This window comes from Pungitius pungitius, chromosome 21, assembly GCF_949316345.1.
Source record: "Pungitius pungitius chromosome 21, fPunPun2.1, whole genome shotgun sequence".
Lineage (NCBI taxonomy): Eukaryota > Metazoa > Chordata > Actinopteri > Perciformes > Gasterosteidae > Pungitius > Pungitius pungitius.
The window spans coordinates 1,302,611-1,323,088 of record NC_084920.1 but is presented as its reverse complement, the minus strand read 5'-3'; the positions used below and the strand labels follow the sequence as shown (position 1 = coordinate 1,323,088).

At 47.6% G+C, this 20,478-nt stretch overlaps 5 protein-coding genes across 5 annotated transcripts; 2 read left to right on the top strand and 3 right to left on the bottom strand.

Annotated features, from left to right (window-relative positions):
- Positions 1-2,290: 2,290 nt before the first annotated feature.
- LOC119213326 (uncharacterized protein C16orf52 homolog B-like) lies at positions 2,291-5,184 on the bottom strand. Its single transcript, XM_037464562.2, has 3 exons — positions 4,759-5,184; positions 3,524-3,736; positions 2,291-3,089 (listed from the first exon to the last, which is right to left on the bottom strand). Exons 1-3 carry the CDS (start codon positions 4,862-4,864, stop codon positions 2,905-2,907), a joined length of 504 nt encoding a protein of 167 aa, XP_037320459.1. The 5' UTR covers positions 4,865-5,184; the 3' UTR covers positions 2,291-2,904.
- A 294-nt stretch (positions 5,185-5,478) lies between these two features.
- LOC119213320 (cytochrome b-c1 complex subunit 2, mitochondrial) lies at positions 5,479-9,316 on the bottom strand. Its single transcript, XM_037464554.2, has 14 exons — positions 9,194-9,316; positions 8,550-8,627; positions 8,212-8,361; positions 8,056-8,120; positions 7,918-7,974; positions 7,650-7,774; positions 7,188-7,285; positions 7,041-7,098; positions 6,831-6,926; positions 6,543-6,742; positions 6,374-6,454; positions 6,217-6,293; positions 5,811-5,964; positions 5,479-5,711 (listed from the first exon to the last, which is right to left on the bottom strand). Exons 1-14 carry the CDS (start codon positions 9,224-9,226, stop codon positions 5,628-5,630), a joined length of 1,356 nt encoding a protein of 451 aa, XP_037320451.1. The 5' UTR covers positions 9,227-9,316; the 3' UTR covers positions 5,479-5,627.
- Positions 9,317-9,700: 384 nt separating this feature from the next.
- snu13b (SNU13 homolog, small nuclear ribonucleoprotein b (U4/U6.U5)) lies at positions 9,701-11,059 on the top strand. Its single transcript, XM_037464564.2, has 3 exons — positions 9,701-9,918; positions 10,105-10,225; positions 10,595-11,059. Exons 1-3 carry the CDS (start codon positions 9,916-9,918, stop codon positions 10,855-10,857), a joined length of 387 nt encoding a protein of 128 aa, XP_037320461.1. The 5' UTR covers positions 9,701-9,915; the 3' UTR covers positions 10,858-11,059.
- A 1,000-nt stretch (positions 11,060-12,059) lies between these two features.
- crym (crystallin, mu) lies at positions 12,060-14,869 on the top strand. The gene is made up of 9 exons (XM_037464558.2): positions 12,060-12,322; positions 12,392-12,542; positions 12,639-12,701; positions 12,792-12,893; positions 13,112-13,295; positions 13,394-13,515; positions 13,664-13,748; positions 13,830-13,904; positions 14,196-14,869. Exons 1-9 carry the CDS (start codon positions 12,156-12,158, stop codon positions 14,201-14,203), a joined length of 957 nt encoding a protein of 318 aa, XP_037320455.1. The 5' UTR covers positions 12,060-12,155; the 3' UTR covers positions 14,204-14,869.
- A 722-nt stretch (positions 14,870-15,591) lies between these two features.
- LOC119213325 (ras-related C3 botulinum toxin substrate 1-like) lies at positions 15,592-18,674 on the bottom strand. Its single transcript, XM_037464561.2, has 6 exons — positions 18,328-18,674; positions 17,468-17,539; positions 17,222-17,339; positions 16,734-16,796; positions 16,393-16,552; positions 15,592-16,305 (listed from the first exon to the last, which is right to left on the bottom strand). Exons 1-6 carry the CDS (start codon positions 18,360-18,362, stop codon positions 16,175-16,177), a joined length of 579 nt encoding a protein of 192 aa, XP_037320458.2. The 5' UTR covers positions 18,363-18,674; the 3' UTR covers positions 15,592-16,174.
- Positions 18,675-20,478: the final 1,804 nt, after the last annotated feature.

Sequence of the window (20,478 nt, the reverse complement as noted above, 5' to 3'; positions counted from 1 at the left end):
CAGCACACATGTCGAAAAAAGTGAAATAAGGATCACAGCATTGAGGTTGGATTCAAAAGCATCAACAGGTGTGTAGTGGAACAGTGCAGGGAGATAGCAGGAAGGCTGAAGTGTGGAGGATCCTCAGTTCAAACCTGCTCTCTCAGAAGGAGGGTTTGGTTGCAGTCAGGGCTTCAAACTGTAAACTTTGAAACAGTTTTGAGGTTTAGTAAACAATCCCAAGGTCTAATATGAGAAACGGACACAGTGAGGCATGTGCTTGAATAGCACAAGGGAACAACTGAATGGCTGCAGGCTCCAACCTGCTGTCTGAGGTTGTGGGTTCATGCCCCTTTCATGCAGACATAGCTTCTGCTTTGAAAGAGTTTTGAGGTTTGAGTAGCAGTCTCAAGGTTAAATACGAGAGACAAAAATGTAATTTGTGCATGGTGAGGTAGTGCAGCACAAGAGCTGAGGAGCTACTGTCCTTACCCTGTAGGTTGTGGGTTCAAGCCCAGTCTTGGTTTTGAGCCTTTGGCTTTACTTCAGGTTTGAGTAGCAATCTCGAGGTTAAATACAACAAACAAAGGGTTGGTTAGTGTGTGGTGAAGTAGCACAGCGGAAGAGCAGCTGCCACAAGCCTGCACTGCATTTGAAGGTTGTGGGTTCAAGCCCAGTCTTATGTTTGAGCCTTTGGCTTTACTTCAGGTTTGAGTAGCAATCTCAAGGTTAAATACAACAAACAAAGGGTTGGTTAGTGTGTGGTGAAGTAGCACAGAGGAAGAGCTGCTGACATAAGCCCCTGCACTGCAACTGAAGGTTGTGGGTTCAAGACCAGATGAGGAAAAAGCATTTAAAAAGATTTTTGAGGTTTAACTCACATGCTCAAGGTTAAATAGGAGAATCAAAGTTGTCAAAATGTGACCAGGACTGGTAGTGTAGGGGTGCAAGCTAGAGCCCAGAAGCCTCTGTGCGCACCGCCAGTGGGTTCAAATCCCGCTCGTGCCAAGTCTTGAGCACACTGCCGCGGAGGTAGTAGTGGGGGCATTGTCCCCACGGTTGTTTCTGAGAAGTGAACCCTAGGGGTTATGCAGAAACACACGGCGCGTTCACTTGAGTTATGATGGCATCGTCAAGAATGATGAAGAATCTTTTGCTACTGAATTGAATTTGATGTTAATTGCTTTGCTTTAGCCTTTTAGCACTTATTAGCCATGCTACGTAGCCACCAGAGGTGGGAACAAGTCACTGTTAGGCAAGTCACAAGCAAGTCTCAAGTCAATGCCCTCGCGTCCCGAGTCAAGTCGAGTCAAAGACGAAGCAAGTCCCAAGTCGAGTCACAAGTCACAGCCAACAAGTCTCAAGTCGAGTCACAAGTCGTACCATTTTAGTTTCGAGTTATGATGGCATCGTCAAGAATGATGAATCTTTTGCTGACGAATTGAATTTGATGTTAATTGCTTTGCTTTAGCACTTATTAGCCATGCTACGTAGCCTATAGGGTTCCACCTTTTTGACGGGAGAGAAGGCCGGATGAGTCAGTAAAGATGAGCAGAAGCCTCACTTGCCTTTTACCAATGCAGGAAGGATGAATAGCATGGTTGATCCTCCAAGATGCACCAATCCGTCTCTGGGGCAATATCCCATTATGATTTTTTATAAATGTCAGTTACCCAAAACTAAAAAAGGATTTAGAAAGAGCCACCATGTCCCTTGAGGGTTGAACCCAGATAAGGTTTAAAGTACAGAAATTTGGGGCATTTGGCATTAGTGACAGGGACGTGTAGGTTGCTCCATCTAAGATCATTCCAGTCATGTCATGGGAAAAAGAATATTGTGAAAAAAGTCAAAATATGTAGGGTCAAAAAATTTCACAGAAAAGATTTTTTTTAAATAATAGGTAAAAAATGATTATAAAAAATATATGTAAGGTCAAATATAATATATATATGTCAGCAGCACCGTTTGATCCGTTTGGGGCGACTTGGGGCCCGCCGGTGGAGTGTTTTAGAAGAACCCAAACGCACATCACCACACGCTGCTTTTAGACGTTCCTATGGCAACCTAAACATTCCAAAAGCAGCTTCACTAATCTAAGATCCAAGCAAAGAACAGCGAGCCAACTTTGTTTTTAAAGCTTTTATCGTGAGATAATTGATTTTCTTACATGAGCTGTGAAATCTTCTCTATGAGCGATGAGGCTTTAATGTTCAGTATTCTGTGAAGAGCTCTGACTCCTGGAGCTTCTTCAGCTGGCTCCTCTCACGGTAAACGGCTGCACATCATTAGTCCCGTGCTCTTCTAAAAGGAAATGTTAAATTGATGAGACAACGCTCCAATGAGTCATTTTTATTGAGCTGAGATCTTCCATGGTCTAAGAGCACCTGTGTGTCTACATAAGGCCACGGACCGGTTCCTTCATACAGAGCTGCCCTCAGCATCCAATATATTAAACAGATTCACTCACTTATTCGTTATCAGAAAAAAGTTACAAAGCTTTAAACACAACTTGTTTGTCACCAGCTGGTCGTCCTGCAACACGTCTGGACGTTACATCGCCCGCTTTATGCTCCACCCTGAGCCTCCGACTGCACGCTGTACTCCTTTCTTTTGGGTTAGCGGCTCATTTAAGCCAAAAGCGATGCACCACATTAACAACTGGGATGCTTTTGGCCTTTTAATAAGAGGAAAAGACTAAACTGTTAAACAAATGAATACAATGTGTCTGTTGGATGTATTACACACTGTGAGCCTCCATCGGGGCGGAGCTAACTGCACCATATTCAACACATCCGTCAGGGTGCAGCGGATCGGTCTTTAAGTCTCACACGGCTCCCTCAGACTCTGGTGCTCAAGTCCAAATCCAGCATGTCACACATATCAGATACAGGAGTCCATTCTCCCTGACGGGGGGGGGGGGGGGGGTCAGCCGGGCAGGCACACCTTCCCGGCAAACAGCAGCCCCACGATGGTGAAGAAGATGGAGAGGACGAAGAGCACGTAGGAGGAGCCCACCGCCGTGTTGTTGGGCAGCTTGTAAGGCTGACCTCCGACCTCTTTGACGTAGAAGCCCATCGGGAACACGAGAGCAGCCGAGCAGAAGAGGACCACTGAGCCGGGGGGGGGGGGGAGAGCAGAGGGACGGGGGGAGAGGAATCAGCAGGTCCACCAAAACCACATGACCCGACAGAAATGTGCATTTTAATGGATGGAATGAATGAATGGTGAAGGGACTCAAACTGCTGGATGTCATCTGACACACAGATTCCTTATGAAAGGCCTCCAGTGAGAGATCTAGATCCTCTCCTCCAGGACGCTTCACTACATCCACATGTCGAGGTCATTCTAGTCCACAGCCTTGTGTTAAACTGAAGTTCCATGTGGTGCTTCACAGCTAAAAAGGATTCACTGTGATAATGAAGCAACTTCATCCATTCATCCGGCTCCATAAAAACAGGAAATCGGACGTTTGTGGCGGTTCGGAAAATGTTCTCGCCCCCCCCCCCCCCCCGCAGGGCAGAGGGAGATGTGAGAGAACACGTACTCGCCGTGAAGGCGATCCACCGGGCGTACCGGGCGGCCTCGCGGCGCCATCGCGACGTCACCAGCAGGCCGCAGGTGACGGTGAGGGAGACGATGCCCAGGACGATGAAGAGGAGCGCCGCGATCCACTCCGGGGGAAGCCGGGGGCGGATGCAGGACCGCTCCCGGCCGTGGATGGTCTGGCACTGGAGGGTCAGACCCACCGTGAGGGAGCCTGCACGCAGACAGTTTCACATCGTTAGTCCGAAAATACCGATTACAGCCGCTTTAAAAGTACTTTAAAATCCAGGGCCCGGAGCACATCTGTGCACCTATGCCCCGTATACACAGGATGTCCTCTTCCTTTTCAACACTACTTCCTCTCACCGGGGGGGGGGGGGGGGGGGGGGAGGGGGGCAGTTCCCTTCATACGGGGCGCGGCAGCAAAAGAAAACAAGCGAGTTCAGGCCCTTGTGGAGAAAGGCGTTATCACTTCATTCTATTTGGGCTTCTTCTCCCTCCAGGTCTTCACAAACAGGGAGAAGATCGAACGACACAGTTCGGAAAAGAGAAGGTTCTGAGAGTAAAAAGAAAGTGCGTCATGACTGAGGAACGGTAATCCTGAGGTGGGAGCGTCGGTCTCCCCGGAGGCCTGATTAAAAGCCCCCAGGTCTCCAACAACACTTTGACCAGTTAGGCGAAATCAAGAAGCTTTCAGCACAGAGCCGATGCCAACTGGAGACCTTCGTAGTGACGGTTTAGAAACAACGACGTGCTGCGTACTCTCTGAATCACGCAACAAAAAGCGTCTGTGATGTCGTCAACGAGCACCTGGCCCCACGGCAGCTGCAAGGGGCCAGGGGGGGGGGGGGGGGGGGGGGAACCTCAGGCCGCTGTGCATTTACTCAGTTTGGCTCTGGGACTTTGCATCGGATTATTACTCCACTTCAACAACAAGCAGCCATTAGATCGGAACCCAGTGTTTGGTTGTCTGGGCTACAGGTGGGACGGACTGGTGCAAAGGAAATGTTCTTAAGTGGCTCCAGAGGGAGCTGCCTGACGTCTGAGGTCATTTCAGCAGCGACCTGGAGACCAAAGAGGTTGAAAATGAAATAAGATACGAACCCAGAAACCTTCTAGTTCATGTCGCTACGTTCTATCAACACAAGTTGAGAAACACTTTACTTCTCCTTTAGATGACATCAACTGACCAGACCACGCACAACAACAACAACAACAAGAAAAACAAGAACCTACCAGCTGACCCCCCGGTGCTGATCCAGTCCGGGTTGGCGATGCTGGCGATGGCAAAGATGTCCGCAGCCAGGAAGAGGCATCCGGATATCACGGTGAGTTTGTCCATGCCGAGCCGCAGGTGGAGGTCAGCGCGTCTCTCTCTCTCCCCCCCCCCCCTGAAGGGAGGCGGGACATGTGGAGGTCGGTAACCTAAAGCCAGCCGTCGTTAGGGAACCCGCGGTGGGGGCTGAAGGGGGTCTGTCCGCACATGACGTGCGCTGTGAGGTGAGCCGGGTGTCCCCCGAAGTGTCCCCCTTTCATTCGGCCGACCCGCTGGCCGCGGAGGAGGGAACCGTTCAGCGTCACCGGGGTCACGTGGAGCGAGCGGAGACCCGGACGGTGATCGGTGATTTAACGGGAGAAGCGAGCCGGCGGTTTGTTCCCGCAGTCTGTACTGAGACAGGGGGGGGGGGGGGGCAGAGACAGAGAGAGAGCTGCACAACTTATGTTCTCGCGCTTCTTTCTCGCGAGAACATCTGGAAAAGCGCTCACGCTCTACTTTTTTTTTTTTTTGCATCATCATAGATTATGCAAGGTGACAATTTACACGAGTTCCCTAAAGCACATTTTGCCCATTTACATAACACCCCCACATTCATGCAGTGGAATCTACAAAGAGGGGACTTTACAGGACACGGCTCATATCTCATATTAGAAAACACACCACAACAAAACAGTTGAAAAGCTGTAAGGTAGATAGATTTATTCATTATTGTACATTAGCTACACAGTTAATGTGGACACATGGCCGAAGCTCCAGATTGAGATACATTTACTGTTGCACCTATAAATATCTGTTGGTGTCACGACAGAACATCTGCCTGTTGGCTTCATATCTCATCCACGAAGGGGGTGTTTATGAGGTTGCCGCTGGACGCCATGGTCTTCTTGCCGGTCACAAATTTCTTGGCAGCCTGCAAAAAAAAAAACAGTAAGTGAAAGCCGATCTTAAAACTCTAATGTTTGTCCCATCTCGAGAACAATCGAGCACCGCCGAGAGGCGACCGTCTTACGTTGGCGACGTCGGTCAAGGAGACGTTGGCGATGTCTTTGGAGACCTGCTCGGCGGAGGAGTAGGTTCCCTCGGACAGAGCCTGAGAGCCCATCGCCTCCAGAAGCCCCTCCGAAGTCTCCAGAGACATCAGGAACTGCCCCTTGAGCTGGGCCCTGCACATAGGACACTCATAAGGCGCAATAATGCAAACCAGGAGCAAAGTGTTTGACTTGATGGATCTACTAGCCCAAATACGTCCTCCAGCTTTGCAAAGGCTTCCTTCTCTAGATCGATTCAACAGCGCCACCTACTGGCCGAATGCCACCAAGTGAATCACTTCATTAATGGTTGCTTAGCGTCATCTCATCCACAGGAGGTTCTGCTATCAAGCCCATTTTAGACTCAATGTTTAAAAGGAGTCTTACTTGGCCCGAGTGAGGTCGGCAGCTGTGACTGCGCCGTCAGCAACAGCCTTCACCTGGGCCAGAGCGGCCTTGATCACCTGGAGAGACGGTGGAGGACACGTGTTATACATTGACTGCAGATGCTTTTCATTGCATCCAAACAAACAGATGAACTCACATCCCCGGCAGCCGCAGGCTGGGAAATGGTGTAGACTCCAAACAGACCAGAGTCAGAGTAGCTCGAGTTGAAAGCACTGACCTGTTCAGGAGAAAAGAAAAATTAACTAGGATTTAAACCAGCCAAGGCCGCAATGTACGAATCGTTCAGAAAAGATGATATTACTCACATCGAAGGGGTCAGCGGTTGCCTTAGCGACGCCCTGCACCAGTTTGCTGGAGGCGCACGAGCCCCTCTTGACATGCAGACCGGCTCCCAGCAGGTGCTGCAGCACGCTGAAGGCCAGCGCCTCGCTGGAGCCCGCCGCCGCCGACTGGCTGACCACTGCAGCGTGGAGCAGGCCGCCGGCGCCGGGCAGTCGGACCTCACCTACGCGTGAGGATCAAGGGCGTCACATCGGGTTTTGGAACGTTTAAGCTTGGCGGGGGGGGGTTTGAAATGTATTTTTATGACTCACCCCCTCGATACTGAGCCGTGGCCCCTGTGGTTCCCCCCCCACTGCGGATATTGAGGAACTGCTCGCCGACCTGGGTCAGCACCGCGTGGTCCACACCTGAAGGGGAGACGAACATCTTACACTTGGGGATCTTTTGGTCATCAAAGAAAAGCAATGAGTGTATTACTTTAACATGTTGCTATCTTTATTGTTATTGTTAATGAACCATACCAAGTCCAACAAGAGCCATTCTTGAGCTTGTGAAATTGTTCTGGACAAACTGGTGCAGCTGGACACAAATACAAAACATTAGAAAGATTTTAAATGATTAATTGTGACATCAAAAGGCTTTACAAACAAACATTTAAAAATGCTCACATGGCCCGAGTGGATGTTGTCAACCATGTGCTGAGGGCAGTAGAGGGAGTTAGAGAGAGCGTTCTTGTAGGCCGCCTCATGCAGACTTTCGATCACACCTGGAGGAGACAGAAAGAGGCGTGAACACAACATTCTAATCTTAAAGCGGAAATGTACACGGTTTCCTTCACTGATGAATCATCATAACTCCCCACGTGATGCCGATAGAATGGAGACTTCCAAGAAACTGATTGAATTTAGTGTCCTGTTTTTGTCATTTACAAGTACAAACAGTAACGTCATTATTTACTGGGAGTTTAAAAACCACAAGAGCAATTATATTATTTTAGTTATATTTACATTAAAATAAAATATATCTGGAATAAGGTTCAAAGTTGTATTATTGTAGAACCATAAACCGCATGTGACAGGAGTATAGTATTGTGTGTTGGTGTGTGCATTGCAACAAAAATAAAGGCCAACCTATTTGAGCACTCTGTGCAGCTTGGGCCCTGTCCCTCTTCACTCGGGGGGTCAGGTCTGACACCTCCCAGGGCCGAAACTCTGGGGCGGTGGTCACGTTGATCAAATACTCCATCACTGTGTCACTGCAGGCGAGCAATGGAAAGGAAGGAAATGCGTAAGTGATATCCCCCCCCATACTTAACCCCTCCACCCCCAGTTTTACAGTGACTTGGTTTGAGACGGATGTTGCATTAAACTCATGCAATGAATAATGAATGAGACTCACATGTCATCTCTCAAGCAGTCAACGGTGTAGACCATGTTCTCTCTGGAAGCAGTCACACTGCAGAGAAACAGATGAGCTCACTGATCACGATACAAGTGTCCCGATACTTTGTTAGGACCTTTCCAAAGGTTTACCGACCTCAGGTTGCCTCCCACTGCCTCAACACCCCGACATATCTTGAATGAGGAAGCTCCTTTGGTGGTCTGGAAAAGCAGAAATGACGAATCAACTCCAAGCTACAAACACTAATGCTCCACATTGCGTGTAACTAAAAAAAAACGGTGTGCTTCATACCAGGTTGGAGGCCAGTCGGAGGAGGTGGGTGACCCCCTGGTTTTCAGGGGTCTCGTACCGACAGCCGGCTTTGACAAACACTCCGATCTTGGAGGCTGGGGAATAGTTCTCAAGGGAGGCAATCACCAGACCGCTGGGGAGTCTGGTCACCTGGGCAGGACACACATAGACGTGTCCTTAAGATTCATCATTTCCTTAAGAGGGACAACAGACCCAACACGTCCACCACAAATCCCTATTTTAAACATCAAAGGAGACCCGAGCATAAAAACGCTGTCGGGTCAGGGCCAGCCCCTCCTCATCAGCACATACAGAAACACAAGTCGACACCCACTGACCTGCACTTCCTGCGGCTGAAACTTAACGTGCTCGGCGGCGTCCACCTTGCGGGCAGCCTGGGCCGAGTAGAGCCTGGCCTGTAAAAATAGAGAAGACGGGAAGGATGGACATTACTACTGATGCGTTGTCCTGCAGATGTTGACCGATGCAGGAGAAGATGGTGTTTGTGTGTGTCTGCGTTACTTGCTGCTTTGCATTGGAAGCCAATTAACATTTACTCGTTCGCTTGTGTATTATGGCACAGAGTAGCGGGACACATGTTCCTATAGGAAGTTGTGGTCTTTTAAGCTAGAAATGATGTCAGACTTTTGACAGAAAACTGGCTAATGAGTGACACATTTTGGATACATTAGTACTTCAATGAGCACATTAAGTTAAACGTGGGCTAAATCCGGTCTACGAGAATCCGGCTGTCTTTCCTCAGAGCCTGAGTTGAGTGAATTGGAGTCACCGGTGACTTTAAACGGTTCGCGGCCTGCCGGTTGTTTATTATGTAACGTTGATAGTGAGTGCTGGTGGAACCGGAGGGTCACGACTAGCTCGCTTCCTCACGTCCGCTTCGCGTCATACTCTGACCGGACACGAGCCTGATCGTCGGCCCCTTAAGACGCCCCCGAGACGCTGTTAGTAACGGAGTTCTTACCGACAACTGACTTATTCCCCGGATCCCCTTCATCTCCCTTCTTCGGTCAGAGCAATATGGCTGATGTGAAAGTGTCCTACCCACAATGCCTAGCGCGTCCCCCCTCGCTCGGGCCAGACGTCGCTTTCGCGCCCTCTGATGACGTAGGGACGCGTACACTTACTGTACGGAGAGCTGACTTCCTGTTTAAATTATTATTACTTAACTACTTCTTTTGTTATCGCTTTTTAGAACCTGTTTTTAAAATGCCAAACATGTATTCACCACGACACTCCGCTTGAAAATCCAATTGTTCGAAGAATAAAGTTACAAATATTAAAATAATAATGAAATACTATTACAAAGTATTGTTTCAATATTGTTTACTTTATTGCACGTATTTAGTTGTTATCATATTATTGGGACAAACAATAGTTACCTGTTCGATAGGTTACTGCATTATTAATTTAATTTGATACCCACCCCCGGAAAGAACGTACTTCCGGTGGATTTGAGCGGGTGTCGTCATTGCGCATGCGCGGTATTCCACACGTGGGGTGAACGTTTGTACTGTATGCGACACAGCAGAGAGACCTCGCAGAGCCACCACACACGTACTTCTACTAAGAAAACCAATTCTTGCGTCTTGTTGCTCTTTTTCTTAGCACAGGTTAAAGACAATAGTCCTCCGTGAAGCATTTCGCCGAGAGGGCCGGATTAATAGAAAAAAAACATTCTTCACAATGGTAAGTGTTTGAATTCAAACTACCGACAAGCTAACAGACAAGCTAACTGCTAGCTAACTATTAGCTAACGCATCCATACTTTCGAGTCAACCAATATTTAACGTTAGATCACAACACCCTCGTGTTCGTCCGCGCTATGCACCACCTTCCCCTTGTTAATGTTGTATTCTTCTATTCCGTGAGCAGACTGAAGCCCAAGTGAACCCGAAGGCCTACCCGCTGGCCGACGCCACGCTCTCCAAGACCATCCTGGACCTGGTGCAGCAAGCCTCCAACTACAAGCAGCTGAGGAAGGGCGCTAATGAAGGTGAGGAAGCTACAGTATACGTACCAGTATGTAACGTACCCTAGTAACAGGGTTCACGTAACCTGGGCATTTGATCATTAACTATTTTAGAGGCCATGTAAGAAGTCTGTGTCGCGTGGTCTTTTCATGTGATGAGTAAGAAAACATTTTAAATTATCTTTATCAAATCACTGAAATTGAGTTGATCATAAGAGAACAGAAACAACCAAATCAACTTAAAGGCACCCCTCTTTGTTTTGGGGGGTTGAGACATGTTGTGCACTATTTACATTTCTTTTAATAATTGTTTAAAAAAACGAATTTAAGTAACAATGTAGCTAATGGTGAGCATATGTACTCACCCTCACTCCTGTTGTTCTTCCTCCCCAGCCACTAAAACCTTAAACAGAGGCATCTCTGAATTCATCGTGATGGCCGCCGACGCTGAACCACTGGAGATCATCCTCCACCTGCCGCTGCTCTGCGAGGACAAGAACGTCCCGTACGTGTTTGTCCGCTCCAAGCAGGCCCTGGGCCGGGCCTGTGGGGTGTCCCGCCCCGTCATAGCTACCTCAGTCACGATAAAGGAGGGCTCCCAGCTCAAACCGCAGATTCAGTCTGTTCAATTGGCTATTGAGAGACTGCTTGTCTAATAATCTAATTTCTCTGCACAACGTCATGTGGAACAAAGGAAAAGACAAATTATGTTTGATATAAAGATTGAATTTGTAATGCATGACTGGAGAATATAGATGTTTTTTCTTTTCTTTTTTACTTCTTAGGACAATGTCCAGTTCAGTGTATCAGTTTGCTATGGCAAGACCCGATTCACAATAAAAGATTTTTTTATTTAAACTTGGTGTTTTTGTTCATTTCAGAGTTTCATGATTTGATTCGCATTGTGTAGTTCACCTTAAACAACTCATAACTCTACCACATCAATTGTAAGTAATATTGGAGTTGATGTTGGGTGATGAATATGAATTTAAGAGCAATGCGCTGCAGAGGTAGTTAACTTTACATGTCATTTTATCCAAAGCAACTTGCAATAGGTGCATTTCAACCATAGAGATACAAATTCAGAACAAGAAAGTGCAATATCCTCAAATAAGCTGATTTACTGCTAAGTACAATTTAAGTGGTACAGTATGTTAGTGTTTTAGTGGAGGTTTAGTCTAAAGAGATGTGTCTTTAGTCTGAAGATGTGAATCACAGAGCTCCTTCCACCATTTAGGAGCAGGACAGATGTAGTCCAGTGTTTTGCTCTCAGTGAGGGAGGAACAAGCAGCTTGGTGTTGGGATGGAGGGTTCCACCAGTTCCTGGATGGAGACTGGACCCCATCCCTTCACAGCATGCTATGTGAGAGCTACAGCTACTAGATTTAAATACCGCATCCTTGTTTAATATAATATACTAGCTATTAAAAACCTACTACAAATCTATTCAAAAGCATACCTCATAAAGTTTACTAAAACTATGAAAAATAAGTATTCATTCTGCATGTTTTTAAACGTTTTATGATTCTACATCAGCAAGCAGCATTTTGTCAGCCCAACAAAGCTTCAAACTTCTTACGGGTTTAAACAAAAATCCTTTTTGCTTGTGACGTATCCCGCACTTTAACCTCCAGAAGTTATTAAATAAACCCTGAGAAGTGTAGGAGGGAATAACTTTGGTTCAGCTGCTGCTGCCCAAAATGCCAAAAATGTAAATCTGTAGCATTAGATTCTTCAAAGCTACACTTATGTTTTGTTTTTATATCTTCTATCAAGTAACTATAGCGGTTAAAGGAAGTGAAATAAAAAGTACAATATTTGACTGATGATTAACAGGTCCGCGCGTCACCGGGAGCGATCTACTGCGCATGCGTGGAACGCGCCCTGCACCGACGCGTCCCTTCGGGGGGCAGGACGGCGTGCAGCTCAAAGTCCTCTCTCCGCAGAGACAGCCATGGCCGAGCCCCCCGCCGTCATATGGCGGCACGACGTGCAGCGCCTGCTGCGGTACAGAGAGCTGGTCCCCCGCCTGGAGGAAGCTCTGGGGAAGTTCTCCACACGCGACAGTGCCGAGGTGATCCAGCCCGTGCGCACCACCCTCCCCCTGCAGAAACACCACGGGTAGGCCTGCGCTCCAGCTCCAGCTAATGGGTGTCCACGAACATTAACCAACCTCCTTCACTCCCACAGCTTCCTGGGGTCAATGCCGACGTACATGGAAAACGACGGCGTCCTCTGCACCAAGCTGGTGTGCTTCTACCAGAGGGAGGCGGGGTCGACTCTGCCCGCCACTCAGGCCACTGTGATCCTGCTGGACCCGGAGTGCGGGAACGTCAAAGCTGTGAGTGAAACTAATCGGCACGCCGAGCTCCCCGCAGGTAGGTTCCCCCCCCGGCCTCACCTGCCCCCCCCCCCGTAACGTGTGTCCAACCCGCAGGTCATCGACGGGGAGGAGGTCACAGGAATGAGGACCGCTGCCGTCTCCGCCATCTCCGCTAAGGTCCCTCCGCTCGCCCCGGCGACGCCTCGTGCTTGTTTTTGACGGTCCGGCGTCGTTCTGATGGTTGTCCCGATGCTTCTGGTCACACAGCTGCTGATGAGCCCCGGGGCCCAAGTGTTGGCCATCCTGGGCACCGGAAAACAGGCCCTGAGCCACTACCACATCTTCACCGAGATGTTCCCGTTCAAAGAGGTGATTGCACCAACGTGTGAACACATGAGAAAGCACAGTGGATCCTTCATCAGTTCAGCACGAGTTGGCTACTTGTTGCCTTTGTGGACCATGTGACAACAAGATGGAGGTCTTCCTCCCAACAGCATCAGCCCTGAATGCCGATATCAAAGTGCATCTCTATTTATCCTATTATTTAATTTCTCTCAAACTGCCCCTCCCTCCCCCCCCGCCAACAGGTGCGCGTGTGGAGCCGCACCAGCGAGGGAGCGGAGAGGTTCTGCCGCTCCGTCGCGGGGCCGGTGACGGCGTGCGCCTCGGCGGAGGAGGCGGTGAGGGGGGCCGACGCCATAGTGACGGCCACCAGCAGCACGGAGCCGGTGCTCTTCGGCCGGTGGGTCAAAGCGGGGGCGCACGTGGCAGGTGAGGGGCGGCGGAGACGAGCAGAAACGAGACCCGAGAGGAAGTGGGCGCGAGATCTTCACGCCGTCCTGTCACCCCCCCCCCCCCCCCCCCCGCAGCGGTGGGGGCTTGCAGGCCGAACTGGCGGGAGCTGGACGACGCGCTGATGAAGGAGGCCGTGGTGTACAGCGACAGCAGGGACGGAGCCATGGAGGAGTCCGGTGACGTCGTCCTCTCTGGGGTCAGACCGCCCTCCACCCGACTGTGTGTGTGTGTGTGTGTGTGTGTGTGTGTGTGTGTGTGTGTGTGTGTGTGTGTGTGTGTGTGTGTGTGTGTGTGTGTGTGTGTGTGTGTGTGTGTGGTTACACAGTGTGAGCCTCTGGTTCCAGGCCCAGGTGTTTGCTGAGCTCGGAGAAGTTCTCAACGGGACGAAGCCTGCACACAGAGAGAAGACCACCGTCTTCAAGTCCCTGGGTGAGCCCTGCTGGACATGTGCTCTGTTCACACATCGTGCTTCGGGTCCAGCAGCTTGTACATCGTTGTCCTTTGGAACAGGGATGGGAGTCGAAGACGCCGTGTCTGCCAAGCTGATATTTGATAAATGGAAAGCCCAGACCGGCCCACCGCGAGGTGAGCAGCTCTTTGAGCCACAAGACGAGAGAGACAGCACGACCAAGGATACAATTTGACTTCAGATTATCATCCCAGCAGAATACGTCCATACAGATGGATTATTATCTTATCTTGGTTATTAACATCCAAACGTCACGTTAATTTAACGACTGCAGGTCAACAATAAGTCGGAGTAAAGTCCCTTTTATATTTTTTGACACATTACGTTTTTTTCTTTCAAATTTGTGAATGAATTCAGCACCGATGAAGCTCTTAATGTGTACTTTAAAGCTCTGATGTGTCCTACAGGTGTTTAGTTAAGGGCTTCAGTCAGAACACAGGAAGCCTCCTGAGGAACCATCAGCACCATTGCTGGGCATTTTCAGTGGAACCCTGAATTAAACTGAAATGGTTTTCTTGCTTTTGCTGTTTTGATTCAATAAAAATTCAGTGGTTGTATCTTTGAAGCCTTTTATGAAGGATTTGGTAAAAGTTCTTTGCTTGGAGAGAACATTTGGGAAAATAGTCTTTCCTCAACTAATCCAGGAAAGTAGTGAAACAGTGTCTTAAAGAAATGTGTCCTAGTTATGGCATACAACGGATTGCGTGGTATATTCCAAACGATGCACAGTGCAATGTGGTCAGTCTAGTTGTGCACATTTAATATTAAATACTATCCAAAAGTTAGTGTTGTGTTTGAGAAGAGATCAGATTTGGTCCAATAGTTCTGATATTAAGCTCAGTATATAGTGTGGTACCCAAAGCTGTTGTTTTGATGTTGTCCGCACTACAACGCAGTAAACTTTAATTAAATACAGATTTTAAAATGCTCTGTGGGTGTGCAAATAAAAACACAACTGGATTATTTAATTTTTTATATTTTTACTTGAATGAAATTACATAAACAACTTCCCTTGTGGCTTTCATACTTCATTTTATCCATCTTGAAAAAAATAAAAAACACTCCTGTATGACCTGGGAAACCTGTCACAATGTGTACTGATCTTGTATAAAGTTAATTGAGCAATAATAGTAAATCAACAGAAGATAACATTTCATCATCGATATGCTAAAGAAATTCATCGAGCAACAGAAACACTGGTATCAGAACCTGGCCCAGTGATGCCAATGTCAGTTTGCTAATGCAGATGTTTGACAGATGTTACGCAATGATGCATGTAGCCGCATGGCTACAGACACCAACGCATTTTACTGGTTAGTTTCTCAAAGGTCCAATGAGCAGTATTTAGTGTTTACAGAAATTAATTTTAAACAAAGCATTTTCAAAGAATATGTTTGCTTAAAATCACACTGTCGCTTTTATCATGAAAGTGAAACTGATCAACTGAGTTCACACAGTGGCTCCCCGGAGCACCAATGCAATTTGATCATTGCTCATTATAAAATAAAGTGTATTTGCTGAGTAGTTACCGCTAATATTGTATAACAAAAACATTTCAACCTGTTTGCAACATTCAATTGAGTAGACACCAGCTTCTAGACATCGTAAAAGACAGGAAGGGGACTTGAATCAAAGTCAAACGCTTCACAGATTGAACATGCTCTGCACCAAACACACGGCGCAGGGAGAGAAAACGACTGCTTGAGGAATAAGGATAAAAAGGATAATTGACTTAATTATCCAGCAGAAACCGTTTTAAATGCTCGTTTATTAGAACAACTTCTAATCACAGCGGCTGCTACAACAATTGTAAAAAGTCATCTTTTGCTGCTCGGCCGTATGATGATACAAAACAGAAAAAAGGCCTTGTAGTTTCCTGAAGTGACTACAGAAGGGAACCATTGAGGGAATCTTGGCAACACCTCAGTCCAGCCAGATGACGCGTGTAAACTAAACCACAGCTGGCATGGCGATAAAGAGACGACATCGGAGCTTCCAAACCACATTTCTCCTCTCAAACTAGTGTCACCAAGGCAGCAGGAATCTTAGTGTGTAGGAGACGAGTGCAGGACCTCCTCCACTCGGAGTCCTTTCATGATAAAACCACTCTAGTAATGTTTGTCTGTAGTGTGTGAGGAAAATGACACATTTGACTTCTTATAAAATCCTCCTTAAATCAACCCCCAGATTACAACCCCCCCCCCCCCCTCACATTCCCCAAAGGCCTTAACAAAAATCAATGTATTTACGTCAAACTAAACAGATGCAAGTGAACAAGTGGAAACTCAAAGTACCAACTACCGGAGCTTCTACGTGAGCAAGGACACGAGGGGTGAAAAGATATTTGGGACCACCCGTCCTCTCCTCCCCCCCCCCCCGTAGTCCCTTAAAATATTCTGCACTTCCTCCTCCTCTGCTTGGTGGGCGGGGGGCACAGGACCGCTCGGATGGCTTCGTCGAACACCGTCTTGAGGCCGCGCTGCGTCAGGGCGGAGCACTCCAGGTACTTCACCGAACCTGAGGGCGGAGCGGAGGAAGAAGTCAGATTACCAAAGAAAACACACCATCATTTAAAGGGTTTTATCTGTGTGTGTTGGAACAGACTTATTTCTTTCGCCATGGCCAAGCCCTGAGGGTACGTGATCGGAGAGAGCTTCTTCTCCTTCAGTTTTTCAATAGTGTCCTTGTCGTCTCTCAGGTCCAGCTTGGTGCCCACCAGGATGATGGGTGTGTTTGGGCAGTGGTGTCTCACCTCAGGGTACCACTAGGGGGGAGGGGGGGGGGCTGTTATACTGTGTGGCACGTCTTACATAGAGTAATAGAAAGGGGTCACATTTGAATAAGATTTGGAATGAAGCTACTACCTCCGTTTTAGTTGTGTCATAACTTATATTAACATTAACAGACATTTGAAGGCTGCAGCCATTAAAGCTGGCAGTTCTCACCTTGGCACGGACGTTTTCAAAGGAGGCCGGACTGACGAGGGAAAAGCAAATCAGGAAAACATCCTGAGGAGAGAAAAGGATCAAGTTCAGCATTAAATACTCTGAGACGTTTCTGCTGCAACTCGTACAAGAATCTTAAATGTTGGAACGAGATCTAGACCTAGATAACAAATCTGGACTCTGAGGGGTGAATGCACACAAACTCCCCCTCTCAGCTCCCTGCGAGTCGTTGGCACAGAGGGCAGATTGTTGACAGGACAAAGAGTGCAAACAAGGCTCCTTTTCACTTCCTCCAGACGGTGTATAGGTACTATGGATACAGGGCCCTCCTCGCTGACTCCGTCTTAAGCATCAACAAGCCAGTGAATAACTCGGTACCAATGGTGCTTAAATGGGAAGCAGTGTTCACGCTGACATTGTCTGGCAGACGGCGGTCGGTGCCCGAGACAAGCCGCTGTCCCCACTGGGGCGTGAATGCACGTACGTACCGTCTGAGGGTAGGACAGAGGCCGCAGCCGGTCGTAGTCTTCCTGCCCCGCCGTATCCCACAGGCCCAGGTTCACTGGTTTCCCATCAACCATCACATTTGCAGAGTAGTTGTCGAAGCTTTAGGGAGGGAGGAAGAGATCTTATCGTAACGTTAAGTTACGCACAGATGTGGATACGTTTCTAAAACAACTTCTGACCATCTCACAGCTGTTTGGGCGAGGTGTGTGTGTGTGTGTGTCACTTACACGGTGGGGATGTACTCTCCAGGGAAGGCATTGGTAGTGTAGCTGATGAGCAGGCATGTTTTACCCACAGCCCTGGGATCAGAATGGAGGGGAGCAGAGACAGACAAAGAAAACACTATGAGCAGGTCTGCAGATTTGATCACATTTAGTGTCTTAAGTGCGTCGTGCCCTTCGGGTTTAACGAGGCAGGAAAGCCTGGTTTAACCTGCTCGCCCGACAGGAAGAACCCAACTGAACTAAGCTTTCAGATTCATGTCCGCATACACTGAATGCAAATAAAACTGAAACATCAGGTCAGAGTTATTATGATTAAATATGGCATCATCCTATCAAATATGTAGACTTTTGAGATCAACCAAGTTAAGACATAAGCTCATAACTTTTTCACCTGCTTTAATGTTTTAAAAACGTCTGATTAAAACATTTTACAAACTTTTACACTGCGCTCATCACAGCTTTTGGACATTTCCTTCCTAAAAAGCAATTCTGAGATTACATTTGGTTTTCACCCATTTTCTAACATTTTAAGAAACGTATCAGGTCGAAACCCCCATCATTTGCTGACCAATGAATGCTTCCCTTTGCTCTTTTAAAATAAATCCTCAAATGGATTTGGTGGCGTCCTACACAGAACCTCGCACCGAACCCGTGGGATGGATCCGTGCAACCGGGCAGGAACAAACAACAGCTGTCACTCAAGTTTACCGCAGCCTCGTTAGCCGCTCGAACAACTGTTGCTAACTGGGTCAACCAGGGAAACTGGGGTGGTTTTCCCATTCCACTTGGCCGCTGCTAACCGAACAACAACCGGGACATTTTAGAGTTTAGAGCGACGATAAAGAAAAGAAGGTTCAACGTACCCGTCCCCCACCACCACACACTTAATGGCCTGCATCGGACGTCCGTCTCGCTAGCAAAGGCTACAGCAGCTCAATCCCCGGTTAGCTTAGCGAGCTAACGGCGGCTAAAGTAAAACAAGTCGAGAGCAGTTGGCTGAGAAGTACGAACAAAGTGCGCGGGGAGGTCCTCGAATGCGGACAAAGTTGATGAATGTTGTGGTTATTAGAAAAAGTCCGTTTCTGTTTCTCTTGCGACAAACCGGCGAAACTTCCAGGCAGGCAACACCCCGAAAAGAAAAAAGATTGAGGAAAGGAAAAAAAAAAACGCCCACAGTTTAGAAGCTGCTGCACCCGAGAATTTCATGACGTCACATCCGGTCCGAGCAGGAAAGGAAAGCCCCGCCCCCTCCTGGTGGCTATGGTATTGGTGTGAGTGGTGAGGGGTGAGTGCGCAGGTAGGATGCAACACAATAACCCGCTATAGCTGTTGCATGAAAGTTCAAGTAGTATCTTGAACTTGGAGGTAAATAAATAACAATGATTCATATTTCCATTATTTTACGCACAAACTTCACAACGGACTCTGGATGTATGAACAACAAACTCAATTGGTCATTCATATGTGGTTTCTGCTCATCACTCATCTAGAATTTGACCCCAAATTTGAAAAACATCATTAATTTTGGCTGCTTAATATAACTGGATCTCACACACGTAAAGCTTTGAATAAATAAAAAGTAGTATTGTGGCGGAAACTAAATTCACTCCATTACAACTGTGCAACTTAATGTTTTTTCCACTTGATTAAACATTTTCTTTTTAATGCTCAAGCATAAATGGTTTAGGGGGATTTTAATTTATTTTTCCTCCACGACATTTATTCATCTTGGTTGACATGTAGATTAAGGTTTTGCATGAAGACATTATCTAATTTAAAAATACACTTTTTTAAATTTGTTTTACTGTCAAACAACAATCTATAATAGTATACACATCTGTAGTGCTAAAATATCTAAAACACAGACGTCTTGTCACAGTTTGCCTAAAGCATTGTGTATCATCTTTGTAATGGTTTTATTTCTCTGTCCATTAATCACAGAATCCATGGCAACCACTAAGTGTATAAGACACACACACATGCACACACACATGCACATCAATACATTAGTAACCTTGACTCTGGATCTGTTATTGGTGGATTTGTTCAGCAAACAGCACATTAATAGGATAAACGTGACCACAAAGTGGGGGAGAAAGCGGAGCAGAGAGATTAATGAAGGATAAACGGGGCTGTCACACCGGGGGGGGGGGCTGTGAAACACAGTGGAGTCACGCTGTGGGACCTCGGGAGGCCGGGCGGAGAAGAAGCATTAAAGATGAAGTATGTTCTGAAGCGTACAAACACACACAGGTTGAGACTGTTCGGTTCCATATGTGAGGCATGTTTTGGAACCAGCAGGAAGGAGCAGGAGCTTCACACCAGAGGGTTTGACCAGTAGTAGTTCTTAAAGAGCACCTCAGTCCCGCTCTCCTGCTGCTCCTCTGCCTCAGTCTGCACGCACCGCCCTTCACGCTGCAGCTCGGAGAGAGGCGTCTCATCGGCTCATTGTGTTCGACCATTAGCCCTCTGAATCATCACCAAGATGTAATGACCCCTGTCCCGGTGCTCTCATTTGCATGGGAGTCAGATCGACTGTCTGTAGGCAATCAACACACATCGAAACGTGCCCCTTAATGACGGCGGCATTCACAACAGAGTCCACGGGAAGTCTGGCACCACACATGCGGGAGAAAGTCAACATTACTAATGGAGTGGAAGCTGCAGCACGAGGGCATCCACATGTTATTCCTGCGCTGAGCAGAGCGCATTAAGCTGATGAAAGAACAGGGCTTTGTGCCGCTGGTGTCTCTATTTCCCCAAATGGTCAATTTAAGCCTAAGACTCTAAATAACTGCCGTCACTTTGAATCATTCAGCATCCGATTGATTCTGAGAGAACTTCTCCGTTGGGCCAATGCAAATCTGTTAATATGCTACCATATCAGTGCTTTTTATGTCAAAGAAAGACAGAAGGTAACATGGATGGATGCACAAAACTACAAAAGGCAGCTGTGTAGCAGCCATTGAACTAGAGGCCTGACTGCATAAGCAATGACTTGCAGCATTTGCAGG